The sequence below is a fragment of the Mirounga angustirostris genome, unplaced genomic scaffold (genome assembly GCF_029215605.1).
Source record: "Mirounga angustirostris isolate CCGP_5_RB_7025 unplaced genomic scaffold, mMirAng1.0.hap1 SCAF_4, whole genome shotgun sequence".
Lineage (NCBI taxonomy): Eukaryota > Metazoa > Chordata > Mammalia > Carnivora > Phocidae > Mirounga > Mirounga angustirostris.
The window spans coordinates 112,788,035-112,808,510 of NW_026991712.1; the positions used below are offsets into that span (position 1 = coordinate 112,788,035).

The 20,476-nt window shown below is 35.5% G+C and overlaps 1 protein-coding gene across 11 annotated transcripts in view; it reads right to left on the reverse strand.

Annotated features, from left to right (window-relative positions):
• Window positions 1–20,476, reverse strand: part of CCDC18 (coiled-coil domain containing 18) — a 101,971-nt gene that overhangs the window by 17,084 nt on the left and 64,411 nt on the right. For 9 of the 11 annotated variants that reach the window (XM_064588808.1, XM_064588807.1, XM_064588800.1 and 6 more), the window contains 6 exons: window positions 20,303–20,402; window positions 15,251–15,367; window positions 13,671–13,814; window positions 11,899–12,102; window positions 7,333–7,470; window positions 4,505–4,705 (listed from right to left, as the gene is read on the reverse strand). In XM_064588808.1, the coding sequence (XP_064444878.1) occupies window positions 4,505–4,705; window positions 7,333–7,470; window positions 11,899–12,102; window positions 13,671–13,814; window positions 15,251–15,367; window positions 20,303–20,402 (904 nt within the window). Of the gene's footprint in view, window positions 1–2,365; window positions 2,500–4,504; window positions 4,706–7,332; window positions 7,471–11,898; window positions 12,103–13,670; window positions 13,815–15,250; window positions 15,368–20,302; window positions 20,403–20,476 lie in introns of all 11 variants that reach the window. The other 2 variants (XR_010410848.1, XM_064588802.1) reach the window with 2 other exon arrangements.

Consider the following 20,476-nt stretch of genomic DNA (forward strand, 5'->3'; position numbering starts at 1 on the left):
ACTCATATGTGGAATTTAAGAATCCAATAAAACAAGCAAAGGAAAAAGAGAGAGAGATAAACAACAAACGGACTCTTAACTACAGAGAACAAACTGATGGTTACCAGAGGGAGGTGGGTGGGAGGATGGGTAAAATAGGTGATGGGGATTAAGGAGAGCACTTGTCATGATGAGCACAGGGTGACGTATAGAATTGTTGAATCACTATATCGTACACTGAAAACTAATATAACACTGTATGTTAACTATATTGGAATTTAAAATAAAATAAACTTTAAAAAATTTAAAAAATAGATTAAAAAAATATATTCCATGTAAATGGAAATCAAACTAATACTGGAGTAGCTATACTTATATCAGAAAAAACAATATTCAAGCCAAAACTGTAAGAAGAGACAAAGAATGTCATTATATAATGATAAAAGGGTCAATCTAATAAGAGTATATTACATAAAATTTATGGGCCAAAAACATAGAAGCACCTAAATATATAAAGCAAATATTAACAGACCAGAAGGGAAAAAAAGACAGAAACATAATAGTGGTGGGGGACTCAAATACCCCATTTTCATCAATGGCTAGATCAAGGCAGAAAAATCAATAAGGAAAAATTGGACTTAAACCACACATAATATCAAATGGACTTAACAGACATTTGCAGAACATTCCATATAGCATAAGGCCTATATACATTCTTCTCAAACATACAAGGAACATTCTCCAAGGTAAACCATGTGTTAGGCCAAAAACCAAGTCTTAATAAATTTTAGAAGACTGAAATATTAATATATTCCAACCACAATGGTATAAAACTAGAAATAAATTACAAGAAAATTGACAATTCACAAATACATGGGGATTTAAAAATATGCTAATGAACAGCCAACAGGCTAAAGTAATTTAAAAAAATTACCTCAAGACAAATGAGAATGGAAATACAAAATGCCAAAAACTATGAGATATAGCAAAAACATTTTTAAGAAGGAAGTTCATAGTGATAAACATCTACATTAGAAAACAAGAAAGATCGCAAATAACCTAACTTCACACTTCAAGGACCTAAAAAAAGAACAACAAACTAAGCCCAAAGTTAGGAGAAGGGGAAATAACAAAGATCAGAGCAGAAATAGAGACTAAAAAGACAACAGAAAAGATCGATGAAACTAGGGCGCCTGGGTGGCTCAGTTGGTTAAGCGTCTTCATGATCTCAAGGTTCTGAGATCCAGCCCTGCATCGGGCTCTCTGCTCAACATCGAGTCGGCTTCTCCCTCTCCCTCTGCCTATGTGATCTCTTTCTTTCAAATAAATAAATAAAATCTTTAAAAAAAAAAAAAGATCAATGAAACTGAGAAGGGGGCTTTTAAAAAGCTAAACAAAATACACAAATATTTAGCTAGATTTACCAAAGGAAAAAAGGGCCCAAATAAATAAAATCAGAAATGAAGAAGACATTTCAACTACTACCAAAGAAATACAAAGAATCATTACAGACTGATACAAAGACTTATATGCCAACAAAGTGGACTAGAAGAAACAGATAAATTCCTAGAAACATAAAATCTACTGAGACAATCATGAAAAAATAGAGTATCTGAACAAACCAATTAATAGTAAGGAAATTGGATCAGTAATCAAAAACTTCCAAAGAAACAAAAGTCCAGGACCAGATGACTTCATTACAAATTCTACCGAACATTTAAAGAAGAATTACTATCAACCCTTCTCAAACTCTTCCAAAAAAAAAAACAGAAGAGAAGGGAACCCTTCCAAACTCATTTTATGAGGCCAGTGTCATCCTGATACCAAACTAGACAGGGAAGCCACAAGAAAAGTAAAGGCCAGTATCCTTGATGAATACAGATGCAAAATTCCTCAACAAAATAGCAGAAAAGCTGACTTCAATAATACATTAAAAGGATCATACACCATGATGAAGTAGGATTAATTCCATAGACGTAGGTTCACTATCTGCAAAAAAATCAGTGTGACACACCACATTTACAAAATGAAGGATAAAAATCTTACGATCATCTCAGTAGATGCAGAAAAAACATTTGAAAAAAATCAACATCCTGTAAGACCAGGAACACTCTTGCCACTTTTTTTTTTAAATGTTTTATTTATTTATTCATGAAAGTCAGAGAGAGAGAGAGAGGCAGAGGCAGAGGGAGAAGCAGGCTCCCCGCCTAGCAGGGAGCCTGATGCGGGACTCGATCCCAGGACCCTGGGATTCATGACCTGAGCCGAAGGCAGACGCTTAACCATCTGAGCCACCCAGGTGCCCCACTCTTGCCACTTTTATTCAACATAGTACTGGAAGTCCTACCCAGAGCAATTAGTCAAGAAAAAGAAATAAAAGAGGCACCTGAGTTGCTTAGTTGGTTAAGCGTCTGACTCTTGATTTCGGCTCAGGTTATGATCTCAGGGTTGTGAGATCAAGCCCTGTGCAGGCTCCACACTGGGCATCGAGCCTGCTTAGGATTCTCTCTCTCTTTCCTTCTGCGGGAGGGAGGGAGGGAGGAAAGAAAAAAAAAAGTACCCAAATTGGAAAGAAGCTGTATTTGCAGATCACATATTATAGATAGAAAACACTAAAAACTCCATTAAAAATCGTTAGAATAAATGAATTCAGTAAAGTTGTAGGATACAAAATCAATATACTACCCAAAGCAATCTACAGATTCATTCAATCCCCAACCAAATTCCAATGGCATTTTTCAAAGAAATAGAACAATCCTAAAAATCTATATGGAACTAGAAAAGACCCCGAATATCTAAAGTAATCTTAAGAAAAAAGAAGAAAGCTGAAGGCATCACACTTCTTCATTTCAATCCATATTACAAAGCTATAGTAATAAAAACAATATGGTCTGGTATAGAAATGTATACACAGATCAATGGAACAGAACAGATAGTCCAGGAATAAGCCCATGCATACAGAGCAAGTTAATTTATGACAAAGGAACCAAGAATACACAATGGGAAAAGGATAGTATCTATATAAATGGTGCTGGGAAAACTGGACAGTCAGATACAAAAGAATGAAACTGCATCACTATCTTACAGCATATACAAAAATCAACTCCAAATGGACGAAACACTTAAGTGTAACCATAAATCTCCTAGAAGAAAAAATAGGGGTTAAGCTACTTGACATCAAGCTTGGCAATAATTTTTTGGATTTGACACAAAAGCTAGGGCAATGAAAGCAAATATAAACAAATGGGACTATATTCAACTAAAAAGCTTCTATACAGCAGTGTAAACTATCAATAATAAAATGAAAAGGCAACCTACAGAATGGGAGAAAATATTTGCAAATCATATATTCGATAAAGGGTGAATATCTGAAATATATAAAGAATTCATTCAACTCAAAACCCTAACAATCCAATTAAAAATCAGCAGAGGAACTGAACAGATATTTTTCCAAATAAGACGTACAAATGGGCAAGATACAGGAAAAGGGAAAAGGTGCTCAACATCACTCATCATCAGGGAAATGCAAATCAAAACCACAATGAGATATTACCTCACACCTGTGAGAACAGCTAGTATCAAAAAAACCCCACAAAAAACAAAACAAAAAACAAAAACCCAGAGATAACAAGTATTGGTGTGGGTGTGGATACAAGGGAACCTCTGTGCACTGTTGGTGGAATGTAAATTGGGACAGCCACTGTGGAAAACAGTATGGAGGTTCTGCAAAAAATTAAAATTAGAACTACCATATGATCCTGCAACACCAGTTTTGGGTATATACACAAAGGGAATTAATACAGGATATCAAAGAGATATAAGTATTCCCAAGTTCATTCCTGGCAGCAGTATAGCCAAAATAAGCAAACAACTAAAGTGTTCATCAGCAGATGAATGGATAAAGATGTGGTGTGTACATACACACAATGGAATATTATTCAGCCATGAGAAAGGACATCTTGCAATTTGTGACAACATGGATGGACCTTGAGGGCATTATGCTAAATTAAATAAAAGAGAGAAAGACAAATAGTTCATGGTATCATTTATATGTGGAGTCTTAAAAAGAAAAGAGAGAGAATCAAACTCAGAAACAGCAGATAGAAAAGGGGTTGCTAGGCAGTAGGGGAAATAGTGAGAGGTTTGTACAACCTTTTAGCTAGAAGATGAATAAGGTCTGAGGATCTAATATATAACATGGTGACTACAGTTGGTAATACAGGTATTGTATAACTGAAATTTGCTAAGAGAGTAGAACTTAAATGTTCCTACCAAAAAAATAGAAATAAATTTTAAAAATTTTAAGTTTGTGTTCAAACATTTATAAATTATTTCTCCTATGGTAATATGATATATACATCATACTTATAATCCCTACATCCAGTGTCTTCTAAATAAAATGCTTTTTATTCAAACTGGTCGACATTTGGTCATATTTTCCTTTATGAACTATAAGGATGGGGAAAAAAGTCATAAATGTACTTTTTCATTGATGTATTTTATGTACTTTTGTATGTTTACTTACTTTAATAAGTAATGCTTCATTTGTAGCTTCAATTACTTCATTCCTATCTTGGACTTGTTGATGCAAATTGCTTACGGTGTCCTGAGCTTCTTCTAATTCCAGTTTTGCCTTCTCTAACTGTTCATTTAGTTGCTGAACAGAACTCTTTTGAGAGTCAGCAGAAATCTTCCACTTTGCATGGTTCTCTTGATGTGAAATCATCTACACAGCCCCAGAATTGAAAAAGAAAAGAAAAAAATAGGGTGGGGTTGGTTTCAAAAACATTCTAATACTTTTCACTTCCATTTATACTGAAGTAAATTCTGTTTTTAGCTACAAACATCTGATTTCTCAACAAATAACCTATTAGAGGAAAAAAAGGAGAAGAAGAAACCTATGGTCTTAAATTACCTAATAACAGTTAACCAAATACAATGGGCTGTTTTTTTTTTATCCTAATTTGCACTTAACTATATAGACATTTTTGTGATAATTGGAAAAATGTGAACAAATGATGGGGAATTGATAATATTAAGGAATTACTGTCAATTTTTAATTGTAGTAATAGTATTGTGGTTATGTTTTTAAAAAACACCTCTTATCTTTTAGAGATACTTATTGAAATGTTTACTGATGAAATAATGATGTCTGGGATTTGCTTCAAAATACAATGAGATATGTGGGGGAAGGGAAGTGAGTGAGGTTAAAGATATGGTGGACTGGCCAGGTTTTATGCCTCGTGTCCTGGTGTAGTTATGAACAGCACCCTTTTTCATTCTCAAAAGTATTTATTCCCTTTTAAAAAGAAATGGTCAACATAAGTATAGATGAAATCACATTGGCCACAAACTGATAATTACTAAAGTTGAATAATAAATCTAGGAGGATTCATACCATTCTTTCAAAATTTTCCATAATAAAAACTTTTTTTCTTTTTTAAGATTTTATTTATTTATTTGATAGAGGGAGACAGTGAGAGAAGGAACACAAGCAGGGGGTAGTGGGAGAGGGAGAAGCAGGCTTCCTGCAGAGCAGGGAGCCCAATGTGGGGCTTGATCCTCCCACCCTGAGATCATGACCTGAGCCGAAGGCAGACGCTTAACAACTGAGCCACCCAGGCGAAAAAAAATAGATTTTTAATCAAAAATATCAGGGGAGGTGCCTGGATGGCTCAGTCGGTTGGGCGTCTGCCTTCGGCTCAGATCATGATCCTAGGGTCCTGGGATCAAGTCCTGCATTGGGTTCACTGCTCAGCGTGGAGTCTGCTTCTCCCTCTCCCTCTGCCTGCCACTCCCCCTGCTTGTGTTCTCTCTCTCTCTCTCGTAAAAATAAATAAATAAAATCTTTAAAAAAATATCAGGGCTTTTGCAATTATTATTAAGTGACTTTTCTGACAATTCTGAAACCTGTAATTTTTTAAATGCTGTTACAAATTATTGATCCTTTTTACTAACTGTTACTTTAATGACTTATTTCTTCATTTTTATATTCAAACAACATACATGCTTTAAAAATAAATCTTTGTCAAGTACCAAAGAGGATAAAAACATATTACAAATTTTTATATCTTACATATAAAACAATACCAAATATTAAACAGTAAAACCTATTTTTACAATTCATTTTATGTACTATCTGCTTATAATTTCAGAGGGCTTACAAAGCTTAAAGTAAAAAATTAGATAATAAGAAATAAAAGTAGAACAGAGACCACATTATTAAAAGTGCAAAGAATACTTGCTGGTAAACACTTGAGCTGGACTAGTTATTACTGATGGTCACCTGGGTTGAGTAGCTAATATTTATTTATTAAATAATTATGCTGAATCCAACAGCATTCCATTTGTCTTTAAAGACCAAGGATTTAAATCTCTTAGCCTGCTAACTGGATTCAGCTTGCAAACACGTTTTGTTTGGCAGACACAACGTTTTCAAAGAGATCAGAATCTAAACGCACTTAACCAAGACATGGTGACTACAAGCCCTACCAATCCCTCACAAAGATAGTCCCAAACTCCTCTGAAAGGAGTTTAATATAAATATGGTTGTAATCCTTGTCATATAGAAAAATGTTTTATTAGAAGTCCCTAAGTAGTTTAAGTCTAATACGTACATTTTAGATATCTTTAGATGTAATTTTTAAAAAGACAAAAAGACAAGAAATGTAGCCGCACTGGGAAATGTGAACCATGGGAATATCAGTGACACTGATGAGAATAAACTAAACGCCTTTGTAACAACAACAAAAAAGACAAGAAATGCTATTCTAATTGCTAACACTGCTCATTTCTATAAAGGCTCAGGACCTGCAAGTAGATAAAAAGCATCAGGTTCTAATTTTGCCTCTCTAACTTACTATCAGAACAAATATTGTAAATTGCAAAGCATTATAAATTCATATCACATGAAACTACTTATGTTGTTTACAAAATATCTCCAGTTAGTTTTGACAAGCGCTATTTAATAACTGATGATGATGATGATGAGCCAACCTCAGGTCTAAGAACTTTAACTATATTCATTTAATCCATTTAATTCATTTAATCCAGTTCTATGAGGTACATATGATTATTATGCCCATTTTAGACAGAGATGTTAATTGCTCAAGGTCACATAAGTGCTAAATGGTAAGCTGAGATTTGGAACCAGACTGCCTGCCTCAAGAATTTAAGCTCTTAACTCCACAGTGTATTAGCTCACTGGATATGAAGTGAAAGTTATATTAAGCTACCAGAAATGAAGACCACAATGAGTTATTCTCTAATGAACATTTAGAAGCTAGACTTATACTTTTGTTCAGATAGTCCACTTTAGCAGGGAGTACTGGAACAAATTACATTTTTCTTTACCTCCAGATGATAAGCTTCTTTGAGAGATTCTACTTCTGCTGACAATTTCTTGATTTCTGCTTGCATTCTTGCTTCTAAATGAGCTTCACGTACTTGAGAAGCCCCCAATTCTTCAGCTAAATGGTGTCCATGAGCTTCCTTAAAAATGACATAGTAAGGAAAGGTTGTTTGGTTATTATAGCTAAACCAATCACGTGCATTTATGGAAGTATTTTCATCTTTTTTTTTTTTTTTTAATTTATTTGCCAGAGAGAGAGCACAAGCAGGGGGAGCGGCAGGCAGAGGGAGAGGGAGAAGCAGGCTCCCCGCTGAGCTAGGAGCCCAATGTGGGGCTTGATCCCAGGACCCTGGGATCATGACCTGAGCCGAAGGCAGCTGCTTAACTGACTGAGCCACCCAGGCACCCCTGTATTTTAATCTTTTATAATACTATATAAGTGTTCATATACAAAGTTAACTTATTAAATGGTACACTTTAAAATCTAGACATTTAAGAGACTACAAATGGGACTGTATTAGTATATTGTTTATCATAATATAATACTTCACTAACCAATGCATTCTGTAAAACAACCACAGCATGTTGAACTTTGGTTGAACTTAGTCTACTCTAAGGTTTGCCTGTGCATTTTGTTCGCCAGATGCACTGTTTGCTTATCAAGAGTCAGTTGTGGGGCGCCTGGGTGGCTCAGTCAGTTAAGCATCTGCCTTTAATGATCCCAGGGTCCTGGGATTGAGCTCTGTGTTGCCAGGCTCCCCGCTCAGAAGGGAGTCTGCTTTCCCCTCTGCCCTTCTCTCCACTGGTGAGTGCACGCACGCTCTCTCTCAAATAAATACATAAAATCTTTAAAAAAAAAAGAGTAAGTTTTGTATTTGTCCAAACCTATTTATGCTAGTTGTGCTTGTGATTATAATTATGCAATTCTAATATACATTATGTATGAACATTGAGGAAATATACATGCAAAAAGAAAGTTTTTATATGAAAAGAAAGTTATATGCTTTGAGACAGCTTAATGAATGAGTCATAAACATTTTTTACCCAATTAGAAGCAGCCAAATAGTTGTAAAATATTGTGGGAAACCCCATGTAAAATATAAGAGATGTTGAATTCTAACTGATTTACAAATGTCTTTTAATTCTTCTTCTACTTTAAAGAAACCAAAATTGGAAACAATAGATGAGGGAACAGGAGTATGGTTAATGCGAAAAGATTAGGTGGAATTCTAATCAAAGACCCTGCCCATACACACAAAAAGCAAGATTTGGTCCTAAATTAAAAGATTTACACATGAATATATATTTAGAGTTTTGAGTTGAAATATTTTGTTTTAAACTATCATTTTAACAAATCAGAACTACAGTGAGATACTACCTCGAAATGGCCAAAGATAACACAAGAAACAAGGATGCAGAAAAAGGTGTTGGCAAGGATGCAGAGAAAGGGGAATCCTCTTACACTGTTGGTGGGACTGCAAGCTGGTGCAGCCACTCTGGAAAACAGTATGGAGGTTCCTCAAAAAGTTGAAAATAGAGCTACCCTGTGACCCAGCAATTGCACTACTGAGTACCCCAAAGATACAAACGTAGTGATCCGAAGGGGCACCTGCACCCCAGTGTTTACAGCAGCAGTGTCCACGATTGCCAAACTATGGAAAGAGCCCAGATGTCCATCGACAGATGAATGGGTAAAGAAAATGTGGTATTTATATACAATGGAATACTACTCGGCCATCAAAAAAACCGAAATCTTGCCATTTGCAATGATGTGGATGGAACTAGAGGGTATTATGCTAACTAAGGGAAATAAGTCAATCAGAGAAAGACAGTTCTCATATGGTCTCACTGATATGTGGAATTTAAGAAACAAAACAGGATCATAGGGGAAGAGAGGGAAAAATAAAACAAGATGAAACCAGAGAGGGAGACAAACCGTAAGAGACTCTTAATCATAGGAAATAGAGGGTTGCTGGAGGGGAGGGAGGTGGGGGGATGGGGTAACTGGGTGATAGACATTAAGGGCACATGATATAATAAGCACTGGGTATTATATAAGACTGATGAATCACTGACCTCTACCTCTGAAACCAGTAATACATTATATGTTAATTAATTGAATTTAAATTAAAAAATGGAGAAAAAAGTAACTTTATTTTCTTTTTCAAGTTTCATTTAAATTCAAGCTAGTTTCAGATGTAGAATTTAGTGATTCAGCACTTACACACAACACCCAGTGCCCATCACAAGTGCCCTCTTAATCCCCATGACCTGTTTAACCCATCCTCCCATGTACCTCCCCCTCTGGTAACCATCAGTTCTCTGTAGTTAAGTGTCTGTTAATTGGTTTTCCTCTCTTCCTCCCCAACCCATGTTCATTTATTTTGTTTCTTAAATTATACATATGAGTGAAATCATATGGTATTTGTTTTTCTCTGACTTATTTCACTTAGCATAGTTCTCTCTAGCCCTAGCCATGTCATTGCAAATGGCAAGATTTCATTCTTTTTTATGGCTGCATAATGTTCCATTTTATCTATATACTATATCTTCTTTATCCATTTATCAGTCGATGAACATTTAGGCTCTTTCCATAATTTGGCTATTGTAGGTAATATTGGTATAAACATCAGGGTGCCTGTATCCCTTTGAATTAGAATTTTTGTATCCTTTGAGTTAATACCAAGTAGTGCAATTGCTGGATCCTCAGATAGTTCTATTTTTACCTTTTTGAGGAACCTCCATACTGTTTTCCAGAGTGGCTGCACCAGCTTGCATTCCCACCAACAGTGTAAGAGGATTCCCCTTTCTCTACATCCTCGCCAACATCTGTCGTTTCCTGACTTGTTAAATTTAGCCATTCTGACTGGTGTGAGGTGGTATCTCATTATGGTTTTGATTTGTATTTCCCTGATGCTGAGTGCTGTTGAGCATTTTTTCATGTTAAACTGTCACTTTAAATAATTCCCCACTTTCATTCACTTTTTTGATTAATTGAGCTTACCTTATCCACATAAAATCAATTGTACTATACTTAGATACTACTGATAAGGACAGAGATGAGATAAAGTAGATAGCTTCCTAGGAGCTTTTCCTAGGAGACTTCCAAATGCCAACATATTCTAATAAAAATTCCTTATATATTCTTTTTTAAAAAAAAAGATTTTAGAGGGGCCTGGGTTACTTAGTTGGTTGGGCGTCTGCCTTTGGCCCGTGTTCCCAGGGTCCTGGGATTGGGTCCTGTGTCAGGCTCCCTGCTCAGTGGGGAGTCTGCCTCTCCCTCTGCCTATCCCCCTGCCCATGCTCGCTCTCTCTCTCTTAAATAAATAAGATCTTTCAAAAAAAGATGTAATTTATGAACCTATTAAAAAAAAGATTTTATTTATTTGAGAGAGAGAGCACGAGCATGAGTGGGGGAGGGGCAGAGGTAGAGAGAGAGAAGCAGACCCCCCGCTGAGCAGGGAGCCTGATGCAGGGCTCGATCCCAGGTCATGACCTAGTCCAGGGCAGACGCTTAACCAACTGAGCCACCAAGGCACCCCCCCTTATATATTCTTTTTTTTTTTTTTTAAGATTTTTATTTATTTATTTGAGACAGAGAGAATGAGAGAGAGAGCACATGAGAGGGGGGAGGGTCAGAGGGAGAAGCAGGCTCCCCGCCGAGCAGGGAGCCTGATGCGGGACTCGATCCAGGAACTCCAGGATCATGACCTGAGCCGAAGGCAGTCGCTTAACCAACTGAGCCACCCAGATGCCCTATATTCTTTATTAGTCTAACCAACCAGATGTGTGAATAAAAGCATTGTTTACCAAAATTAAATGTAAAGATACTTTAATGCAATTCCTATACTATATTAGTAAGCATAATAAAAAGCAGAAGACTCACAGGCACTTTTCTAAAACTCAATAAATACATTTTTCTCAAAGTCTAAGTAATTAACCCAAGGATATCAATCTAAGTATTTTTAAGCAAAATTGTTAACCTTCTACCAAATACTGGGGAAATACAATTTATATTATTGTTCTTGCTATTAAAAGCACTTTCTCTCCCTAAGGGTTCTGGACTACAGATTTCATAACAGTTATAAATTTAGATTTCACTTTTAACAGTAGCTACAAATGTAAAAATTTTACTCAAAAAAGATTAGCTTTGGGGCTCCTGGGTGGCTCAGTCGTTAAGCGTCTGCCTTTGGCTCAGGTCATGATCCCAGAGTCCTGGGATCCAGCCCCACGTAGGGCTCCCTGCTCTGCAGGAAGCCTGCTTCTCCCTCTAAAAGTACTTTGTAACTTAATTTATTGAAAACTAATTAGTTTGGCCAAAACTCATTTCTGAAGGTCTTCCTACTTATATTACTAGGCTACACTAAATATAACATTTTTCTTCATAAAATTTTACTAAAATATACATAACATAAAATTTACCACTTTAACCAGTTTTAAGTGTAAAATTCAGTAGTATTAAATACATTCACTGTGTGTAACAGTTAATATAATCTACAATTTAAAAAAGTAAATGCTAAAATTTTAAAGATTTTTAGTAAGGTAAAATTATTTAGAATAGGGATTACTTTTTCTTTAGAGAGTTGCTTTATTTCCTCCAGTTCACTTGACAGCCTTTCTACCTCTCTCTGTGCTTGGACTTGTTGACGACGAGCCTCCAACAATTCTGCATGAGAGTTCTGCATCTGCTCTCGAGTTAGCCTCAATTCTTGCTCCATATCTATGGCCTCCTTGTACTGAGTTGCAATGTACTGTTCCTGTTCTTTCATAACCTGAAATACATACACAAGATATTTGTAAGTTTTCAAAATGAAATGATATAGATAACCTATTTCTTATTCTGATTTCTTTTAATTAATTTCCCCAACCCAACTCGATCTCTATAAAATTTAACACACAATATCATCCACTGTGAAACTGATACTCAGAAAATGTTTTTTTTTTCCTTTTTAATGATAAGAAAATGTACTATAATAAATCTGGGACTAACTGGTATATTTTGCATGACTTATGTGCAAGCTGTATAAACCTTTATCATTATGACTATAACGTGGCAGAATACATAATAATATAAAGAGACAAAAGAAGCTAATAACTGATTATCCATTTCACAGATGGAGAATATATTGGCACGAATAACCAAAACCCACCATTAATCCACAAGTTTGGGTTAAGGTCATGAGCTTATTCTCTGTAAAAGTAAAATCTGCCACTGGGACTGCTACTCCTTCTGAAACATTTCTACATTACTCAGTTAAATCCCTAGTAAAGTACTGTGTTCTTAGAGAAAAAAAAAAATCAGTTAGTTCTGATTTTTAGTTAGTTCTAAATTAGCTCGGTGAGGGATATTAGAAGATAGGTAATTGACTTTAGGGCTGATAAGAAGGAAAGAAATGAGTACAAATCATTAGGACCCTGATGTCTGGAATGGGGACATTGGGTCCAACTGTATTATATATCAGTATAAATCTCATGTAAATATTTTTAGTTGGCCTTTGTTAGGGAACATGAAATGACTGGGCCAGTAATCATTTTCTTTTCCTTGGGGCCCAAATTTGCTCGCACAGACCCTGCTTAATTTATGTATATAATTCAACAAATATTTATTCATGATTACTATGTGATATGTGCTGTTTTAGGTATTGAGGACTTAGGAGTGAGCAAATGAGACAAAGTGGCTACCCTTAAGGATTTTATATCCTACTGGAGGAGACAGATAATAAAACACAATAAAGAGCTATATGTGAAGTTTTAAAGTTGAGTATAGTATTTAAAAACAAAAAAGTTACATATATGAGAGCTCTTGGAAGCAAATTCACTTTTTAAAAAGGCAAGTGGGTAGAATGGGTTCACCAGTCAACACACATGCAAACTGATAACACGAAGTCATCAAACTTCATCTGGCAACTAACTCAATGTATTTGGTCTCAATAATGTACAATTATTATCTGTTCATTCATTCTCTGAGTTCCTTGAGTTCCTCAAGGACAAACGAGTGTATCTTATTAATATCTGTATCTCCAGCTCTATTACATAGTAGGTTCTCAATAAATATCTGTTGACCAAGTAAGCACATATCGTGGGTTTACTATGTGAGAGATACCATGCCAATGCCTGTAGGCAGTATAAAGTAAGATGATGTCCTTGCCTATAATTGGAACATCAGAGTAAAATATTTAAAAAGATCAAAGAAACCAATAATTATCTGACACAAATAATTAGCCTAAAAATACTTATGGCACAGTTTCTATATTTTAAAACCAACCAGTTTAAAACAAAGATTTATATCACTTTTTAGATAATATTACTCTGTTCCTTAGGCAGAAAATAATGTGCTTACATTTTCCATTTCTTTCATCTTTTGTTGTGTTCGTTCATTTTCTTTTTTCAGTTGACTTATCTCCTGTTCATTTTGTAGTATTATAAACTCTTTTTCTCGAAGCTGTTCTTTGGAATTTTGCAATTTTTCATTCAGACTTTCTATCTGAATTTTAAACAGAGCAATATCAATGTAACTAAGGAAAAATAGCTGTTTAATCATAAATGCAGTCCAAGTAAGTCAAACACATATACAATAGCAAAATATAAAAATGTGTTTTTCTTAAGACCACCATAACTCAAGACATTAATATCAGAATTCTTATGCTTAATAAGATATACCTTGTATACCTAAAATATACTAAAAGAGATGAAAATCTCAATCACATTTGTATAAGAAAGGAAAATTAGAGTACATTAAAACAACAGATGTTACATGACCTCACAAGTAATTTTACAGGTAATATGTACAAGAGGTGAAAAATATAGTTAGTGAAAACAAAGTCCTCTTCCCACTGGGTTTCTTCCTTAGGGGCAACCACAGTTAAGAGAATTACAAATCCTTCCAGAGATACTTTATACATATTCAAACATGCACACATGATGATAAATATGTGGACACACTGAGACAAGAAAAACTACATTCAAAATAACATGAAGAGGGTAATCATCAGGGGCTAGGGAGTGAGGAAAATGAGGAAATGTTGTTCAAAGCATATAAGGTTTTGGTTATACAGGCTGAGTAAATTCTGGAAATCTAATGTACAGCGTATGACTATAGTTAGTAATACTGTATTGTATACTTGAAATTTGCTAAGAGAATAGACCTTAAGCATTCTCAGCAAAAATAAATAATTAAAATAACTGAAGTGACGGATATGTTAATTAGCTTGATTGTGATAACTACTTCACAGTGTAAATATATATCAAACATGTTGTACACCTCAAATATATGCAATTTCCGTCATTTATATGTCAATAAAACTGGGGAAAATTAAGAGGAGAAAAATGAATTTACTTATTTATTTATTTTTTAAAGATTTTATTTTTTTTTTGACGGGAGAGAGAGAGACAGTGAGAGAGGGAACACAAGCAGGGGGACTAGGAGAGGGAGAAGCAGGCTTCCCGCTCAGCAGGGAGCCCTATGCAGAGCTCAATCCCAGGACCCTGGAATCATGACCTGAGCTGAAGGCAGACGCTTAATGACTGAGCCAGCCACCCAGGTGCCCGAGAAAAATGAATTTAAAATAGCATGTACAAGGTGATTAAAATTATGTAGTATTGGGGTGCCTGGGTGGCTCAGTCATTAAGCGTCTGCCTTCGGCTCAGGTCATGATCCCAGGATCCTGGGATCGAGCCCCGCATCGGGCTCTCTGCTCCGCGGGAAGCCAGCTTCTCCCTCTCCCACTCCACCTGCTTGTGTTCCCTCTCTCGCTGTCTCTCTCTCTCTGTCAAATAAATAAATAAAATCTTTAAAAAAAAAAAAGTAGTATTTTTATTGTATGTATTCTATTAAAAAAAGCCGTATTATGTGAATAATAGATGCTTACAGTTGAGTTATTTTCCAAAACAATATAAAATATGTAATTTTAAATAATTTACCTGTTTGTTGCATTCTTTAAGTTCCAATTCTGATTTCTCCAGAGTACCCTCTAATTTAATTATTTTCTGTTCCATTTCTCCCCTGTGTTCACGAATAGTCATATCCAAATGTGTAACCTAAATACAAAAGTAACATTTTTTTTTTTATTAACATAAAATGCATTATTTGTTTCAGGAGTACAGGTCTGTGATTCATCAGTCTTACACAATTCACAGTGCTCATCATAGCACATACCCTCCCCAATGTCCATCACCCAGCCACCGCATATCTCCCACCCTCCTCCACTCCAGCAACCCTCAGTTTGTTTCCTGAGATTAAGAGTCTCTGATGGTTAATACAAAAGTAACATTAAGGGGTGCCTGGGTGGCTCAGTCATTAAGCGTCTGCCTTCAGCTCAGGTCATGATCCCAGGGCCCTGGGATCGAGCCCTCCATCGGGCTCCCTGCTTGGCAGGAAGCCTGATTCTCCTCTCCCACTCCCTGCTTGTGTTCCCTCTCTCACTGTGTCTCTCTCTGTCAAATAAATAAATAAAATCTTAAAAAAAAAAGTAACATTAAGCTATTACTCGACTTTATTCTAATGTGAAAAACTGTGTGCTTAGAATGTGTCTTAAAATTGTTTACAGTAGGTATAACTGAAACATAAACTCACCTCAAATTATTTTACAAAATGAAAAAAATATTCATTGCTTATTAATACTGAATCTTCAGGCTCATATGTATTACAGAAACTTAAAGAAAAGATACAACTATGTTCATAAATAACAAATAAATGATTTAGACTCCATTTTATGCTAAATAAAAGCTGCTAAATACAATGCAACATAACAAAAATTGTGGAATGCAGAAAAAGCAGTGTTTGGAGGAAGATGTACATCACTGAATGCATGTATTAGAAAAGAAGAAAGACCTGAAATCAATCACTTAAGCGACTACTTTGGGAAACTAGAAAAAGAAGAAGAAATTAAATCCAAAGTAAGCAGAAGAAAAGAAATAATAAAAATTAAAGCAGAAATCAGTAAAATTAAAATTAGGAAATCAACAGAGAAAATTAACAAAACCAAAAGCTGATTCTTGAAAAGATCAATAAAACCAATATGCCTCTAGCCAGGCTAAGAAAAAAAGAGAGAGGACACAAATTACTAATATCAGAAATGAAAGAGAAGACATTACTAAAACTCTCATAGACATTAAAAGGATAATAAGGGGGCGCCTGGGTGGCTCAGTTGGTTAAGCGACTGCCTTCGGCTCAGGTCCTGATCCTAGAGTCCCGGGATCAAGTCCCATATCAGGCTCCTTGCTCAGCAGGGGGTCTGCTTCTCCCTCTGACCCTCCCCCCTTTCATGTGCTCTCTCTCATTCTCTCTCTCAAATAAATAAATAAAATCTTTAAAAAAGGATAATAAGGAATACTATAACAACTCTCTGACCACAAATTTAATAAAACTAATGAAACGAACCAATTACTTAAAAGATAGAATCTACCAAAACTCACACAGGAAGAGACAATCTAAATAAGCTTATATATATATATTAAAGAAAGTAACGATTAATAACTTTCCCAAACAGAAAGCAGCAGGTCCAGATGGGCTCACTGGTGAATTCTACCAAAATCTAAGAAAGAAATTATACCAATTCTCTGCAATCCAATTCAGAAGACAGAAGCAGAGGAAATACTTCTAACTCATTCTATGAGGCCAGTATTACCCTAATACCAAAACCAGACAAAGACATTTCAACACACCTTCATGATAAAAACTCTCAGTAAACAAGGAATAGAAGGGAACTTCCTCAACTTAATAAAGAGTATCTATAGAAAAACAACAGGCTAGCATCATACTTAATGGTGAGAAACTCAAAACGTTCCCACTAAGATCAGATACAATGCACGGATATTCTCTCTTACTACTGCTTTTCAACACTGTTCTAGCAGTCCTAGCTAATGCAATAAGACAAGAAAAAGAAATAAAAGATACACATATTAGAAAGGAATACAAAACTATGTTTGTTTATAGATGACATAATCATCTAGGTAGAAAATCCAAAAGATTTGACAAAATAATTCCTAGAACTAATAAGTGATTATAGCAGGATTGAAGGATACAAGGAGTACACAAAATCAGTCACTTTCCTATATACCAGCAATAAACAAGAGGAATTTGAAATTTAAAACATAATATGATTTACATTAGCACTCCCCAAAACAAAATACTTAGGTATAAATCAAGCTAAATATATCAAGATCTATAAAGAAACTACAAAACTCTAATGAAAGAAATCAAAGAATTAAATAGAGAGAGAGTCCTTATTCATGGATAGAAAGACTCAATATTTTCAAGATTCAAGATGTCAGGGCGCCTGGGTGGCTCAGTCGTTAAGCGTCTGCCTTTGGCTCAGGTCATGATCCCAGGGTCCTGGGATCGAGTCCCACATCGGGCTCCCTGCTCGTCAGGAAGCCTGCTTCTCCCTCTCCCACTCCCCCTGCTTGTTTCCTGCTCTCACTATCTCTCTCTCTGTCAAATAAATAAATAAAATCTTAAAAAAAAAAAAAAAAAGATTCAAGATGTCAGTTCTTCCCAACTAAATCTAAACATTCGAGGCAATTCCAATCAGAATTCCAGCAAGTTAATTTGTGGATATTGACAAACTGATCCTAAAATTTACATGGAGAGGCAAAACACCCAGAATATCCAACATGATAACTGAAGAAGAACCAAGTTGGAAGAGTGACATTACCTGACTTCAAGACACTAAAAAGCTACAGTAAACAGACCTTGGTACTGGCAAAACACAGGTGAATAAATAATTGTACAGAATAGAATCCAGAAACTAAATATGTTAATTAACCTTTGACAAAGGAGCAAAGGCAATACAATGGAGAAAAAATAGTTTTTTCAACAAATGGTGCTGGAATAAGTGGACAACGACATGGAAAAAAATGAGTCTACACCACACCCTTCACAAAAATTAACTCAAAATGGATCACAGACCTAGATGTAACTTGCAAAACTATAAAACTTCTATAAGATAACATAGAGGAAAGCCTTGGATGACCTTGGGTGATGACTTTTTAGATGCAAAGCCAAAGGCATAATTCATGAAAGAAATAATAAGTTGGATGTCATTAAAATTAAAAACTTCTGCTCTGTGAAAGCCAATGTCAAAAGATTGTGAATTAAACCCACAAACTGGAATAAAATATTTGCAAAAGACACATTTGAAAAAGGACTTGTATCCAAAATATACAAAGAACTCTTAAAATTCAACAGTAAGAAAACAAACAACTCAATTAAAAAATGAGCCAAAGACTGTAACAGACACCTCACCAAAAAAGATATAAAGAGAGAAAATAAGCACAGGAAAATACCCTCCATATCATATGCTGTCATCTAAGAAGTGCAAATTAACCAGGAGATACCACTACACACTAATGAGAATGGCCAAATCCAAAACATTGACAACACCAAATGCTAGCCAGGATGTGGAGCAACAGGAATTCACATTCATTGCTGGTAGGAATGCAAAATGGTACAAGGCACTTGGGAACACAGTTTGGAAGTGTCTTATAAAACTAAACATACTCTTACCATATGATCCAGCAATCATGCCCCTTGGTAATTACCAAAAGGAGTCAAAAACTTATGTCCACACAAAAACCTGCACACAGATGTTTATAGCAGCTTTATTCATTTAATTGTCAAAACTTGGAAGCAACCAAGATGCCCTTCAGTAGGTGAATGGATAAGTAAACTGTAGTACATCTAGACAATGGAATATTATTCAGTGCTAAAAGAAATGAGCTATCAAGTAACAAAAAGATGTGGAGAAAACTTAAACGAATATTATTAAGTGAAAGAAGCCAATATGAAAAGACTATGTACTATATGATTTCAACTATATGACATTCTGGAAAAGGCAAAATGATGGAGACAATAAAAAAGATCAGTGGTTGCTAGGGATGGGGGAAGAGGAAGAAGGATAAAGGTGGAGCAAAGAAAATTTTTAGGGCTTGAAAATACCCTGGACGATACCATAATGATGGATACATGTCATTAAACATTTGTCCAAACCCACAGAATGTACGCACCAAGAGTGAATTGTAATGTAAGTTATGGAGTTTGGATGATTATAATGTGTAGGTTCCTCAACTATTATCAAACGTACCACCTGGGTGGGGAATGTTGATAATGGGGAAGGCTGTGCATTTATTTATTTATTTATTTATTTATTTTTTGGAGTAAAACAAGATTTCATTGTTGACAAAGTTACTTTTGATTTGCAGATATTCTTTTGGTTTTTCCCTGCACTCCCCCATTCAATCTTGACTGCCACAATGAGACAGACAGAAAGTGTGAGGACACTTTTTTCTTGCGTCTCTAGTGGAAACCTTAGCAGCAGATAGGAACTGCTCCAAGGGCTGTGCATTTATGGTAGCAAGGTGTATATGGGAAATCTCTGTACCTTCTGCTCAATTTCACTGTGAACCTAAAACTGATCTAAGAAAGTCTTTAAAAAAGATGCCTTTTGAATAGTTTTGTTCCTCCAACAAACACACTATTAAAGGAGTTACAATAACTCCTTTAATCCCGTTGTCTTGGGATATGCAATAATGTAAGAGATCAAAAAGTTCAGATACTAAGCTAACCTTCATTCTCAAAAATTGACTTTCTATAAAAATAGCAAGATGGGGGCACCTGGGTGGCTCAGTTGTTAAGCATCTGCCTTCAGCTCAGATCATGATCCCAGGGTCCTGGAATGGAGCCCCGCATACGGCTCCCTGCTCAGCAGGAAGCCTGCTTCTCCCTCTCCCACTCCCCCTGCTGGTGTTCCCTCTCTCACTGTCTCTCTCTGTCAAATAAATAAATAAAAATCTTAAAAAAAAAATAGCAAGATGAAGAAAGATGACATATTTATAATTTTTTATATATTAATGTGCACAGAAAAACATATATGCTTTAAAAAGGTCCATTTTACCAAAAAGTGGCGATCTCTAAAACCCTGCATGATTGTACTGTAAAAGAAAATTTCATTAAATATAATTAAGAAAACCAACTTGAGCTGCTCTTTGCTTTAGTTCCCAATTTCTCTCCTTAAGTGCCTGATCCATTTCAAGGAGTTCTTGCTTTTTATCTTCATTCTCCATCTTGCATTCTCTGCAATTTATCAAAGGAAAAAGATCAAAGCAAATAGTAGGAATATTATAGTTTTAAAAAATTAAGTCGATTGG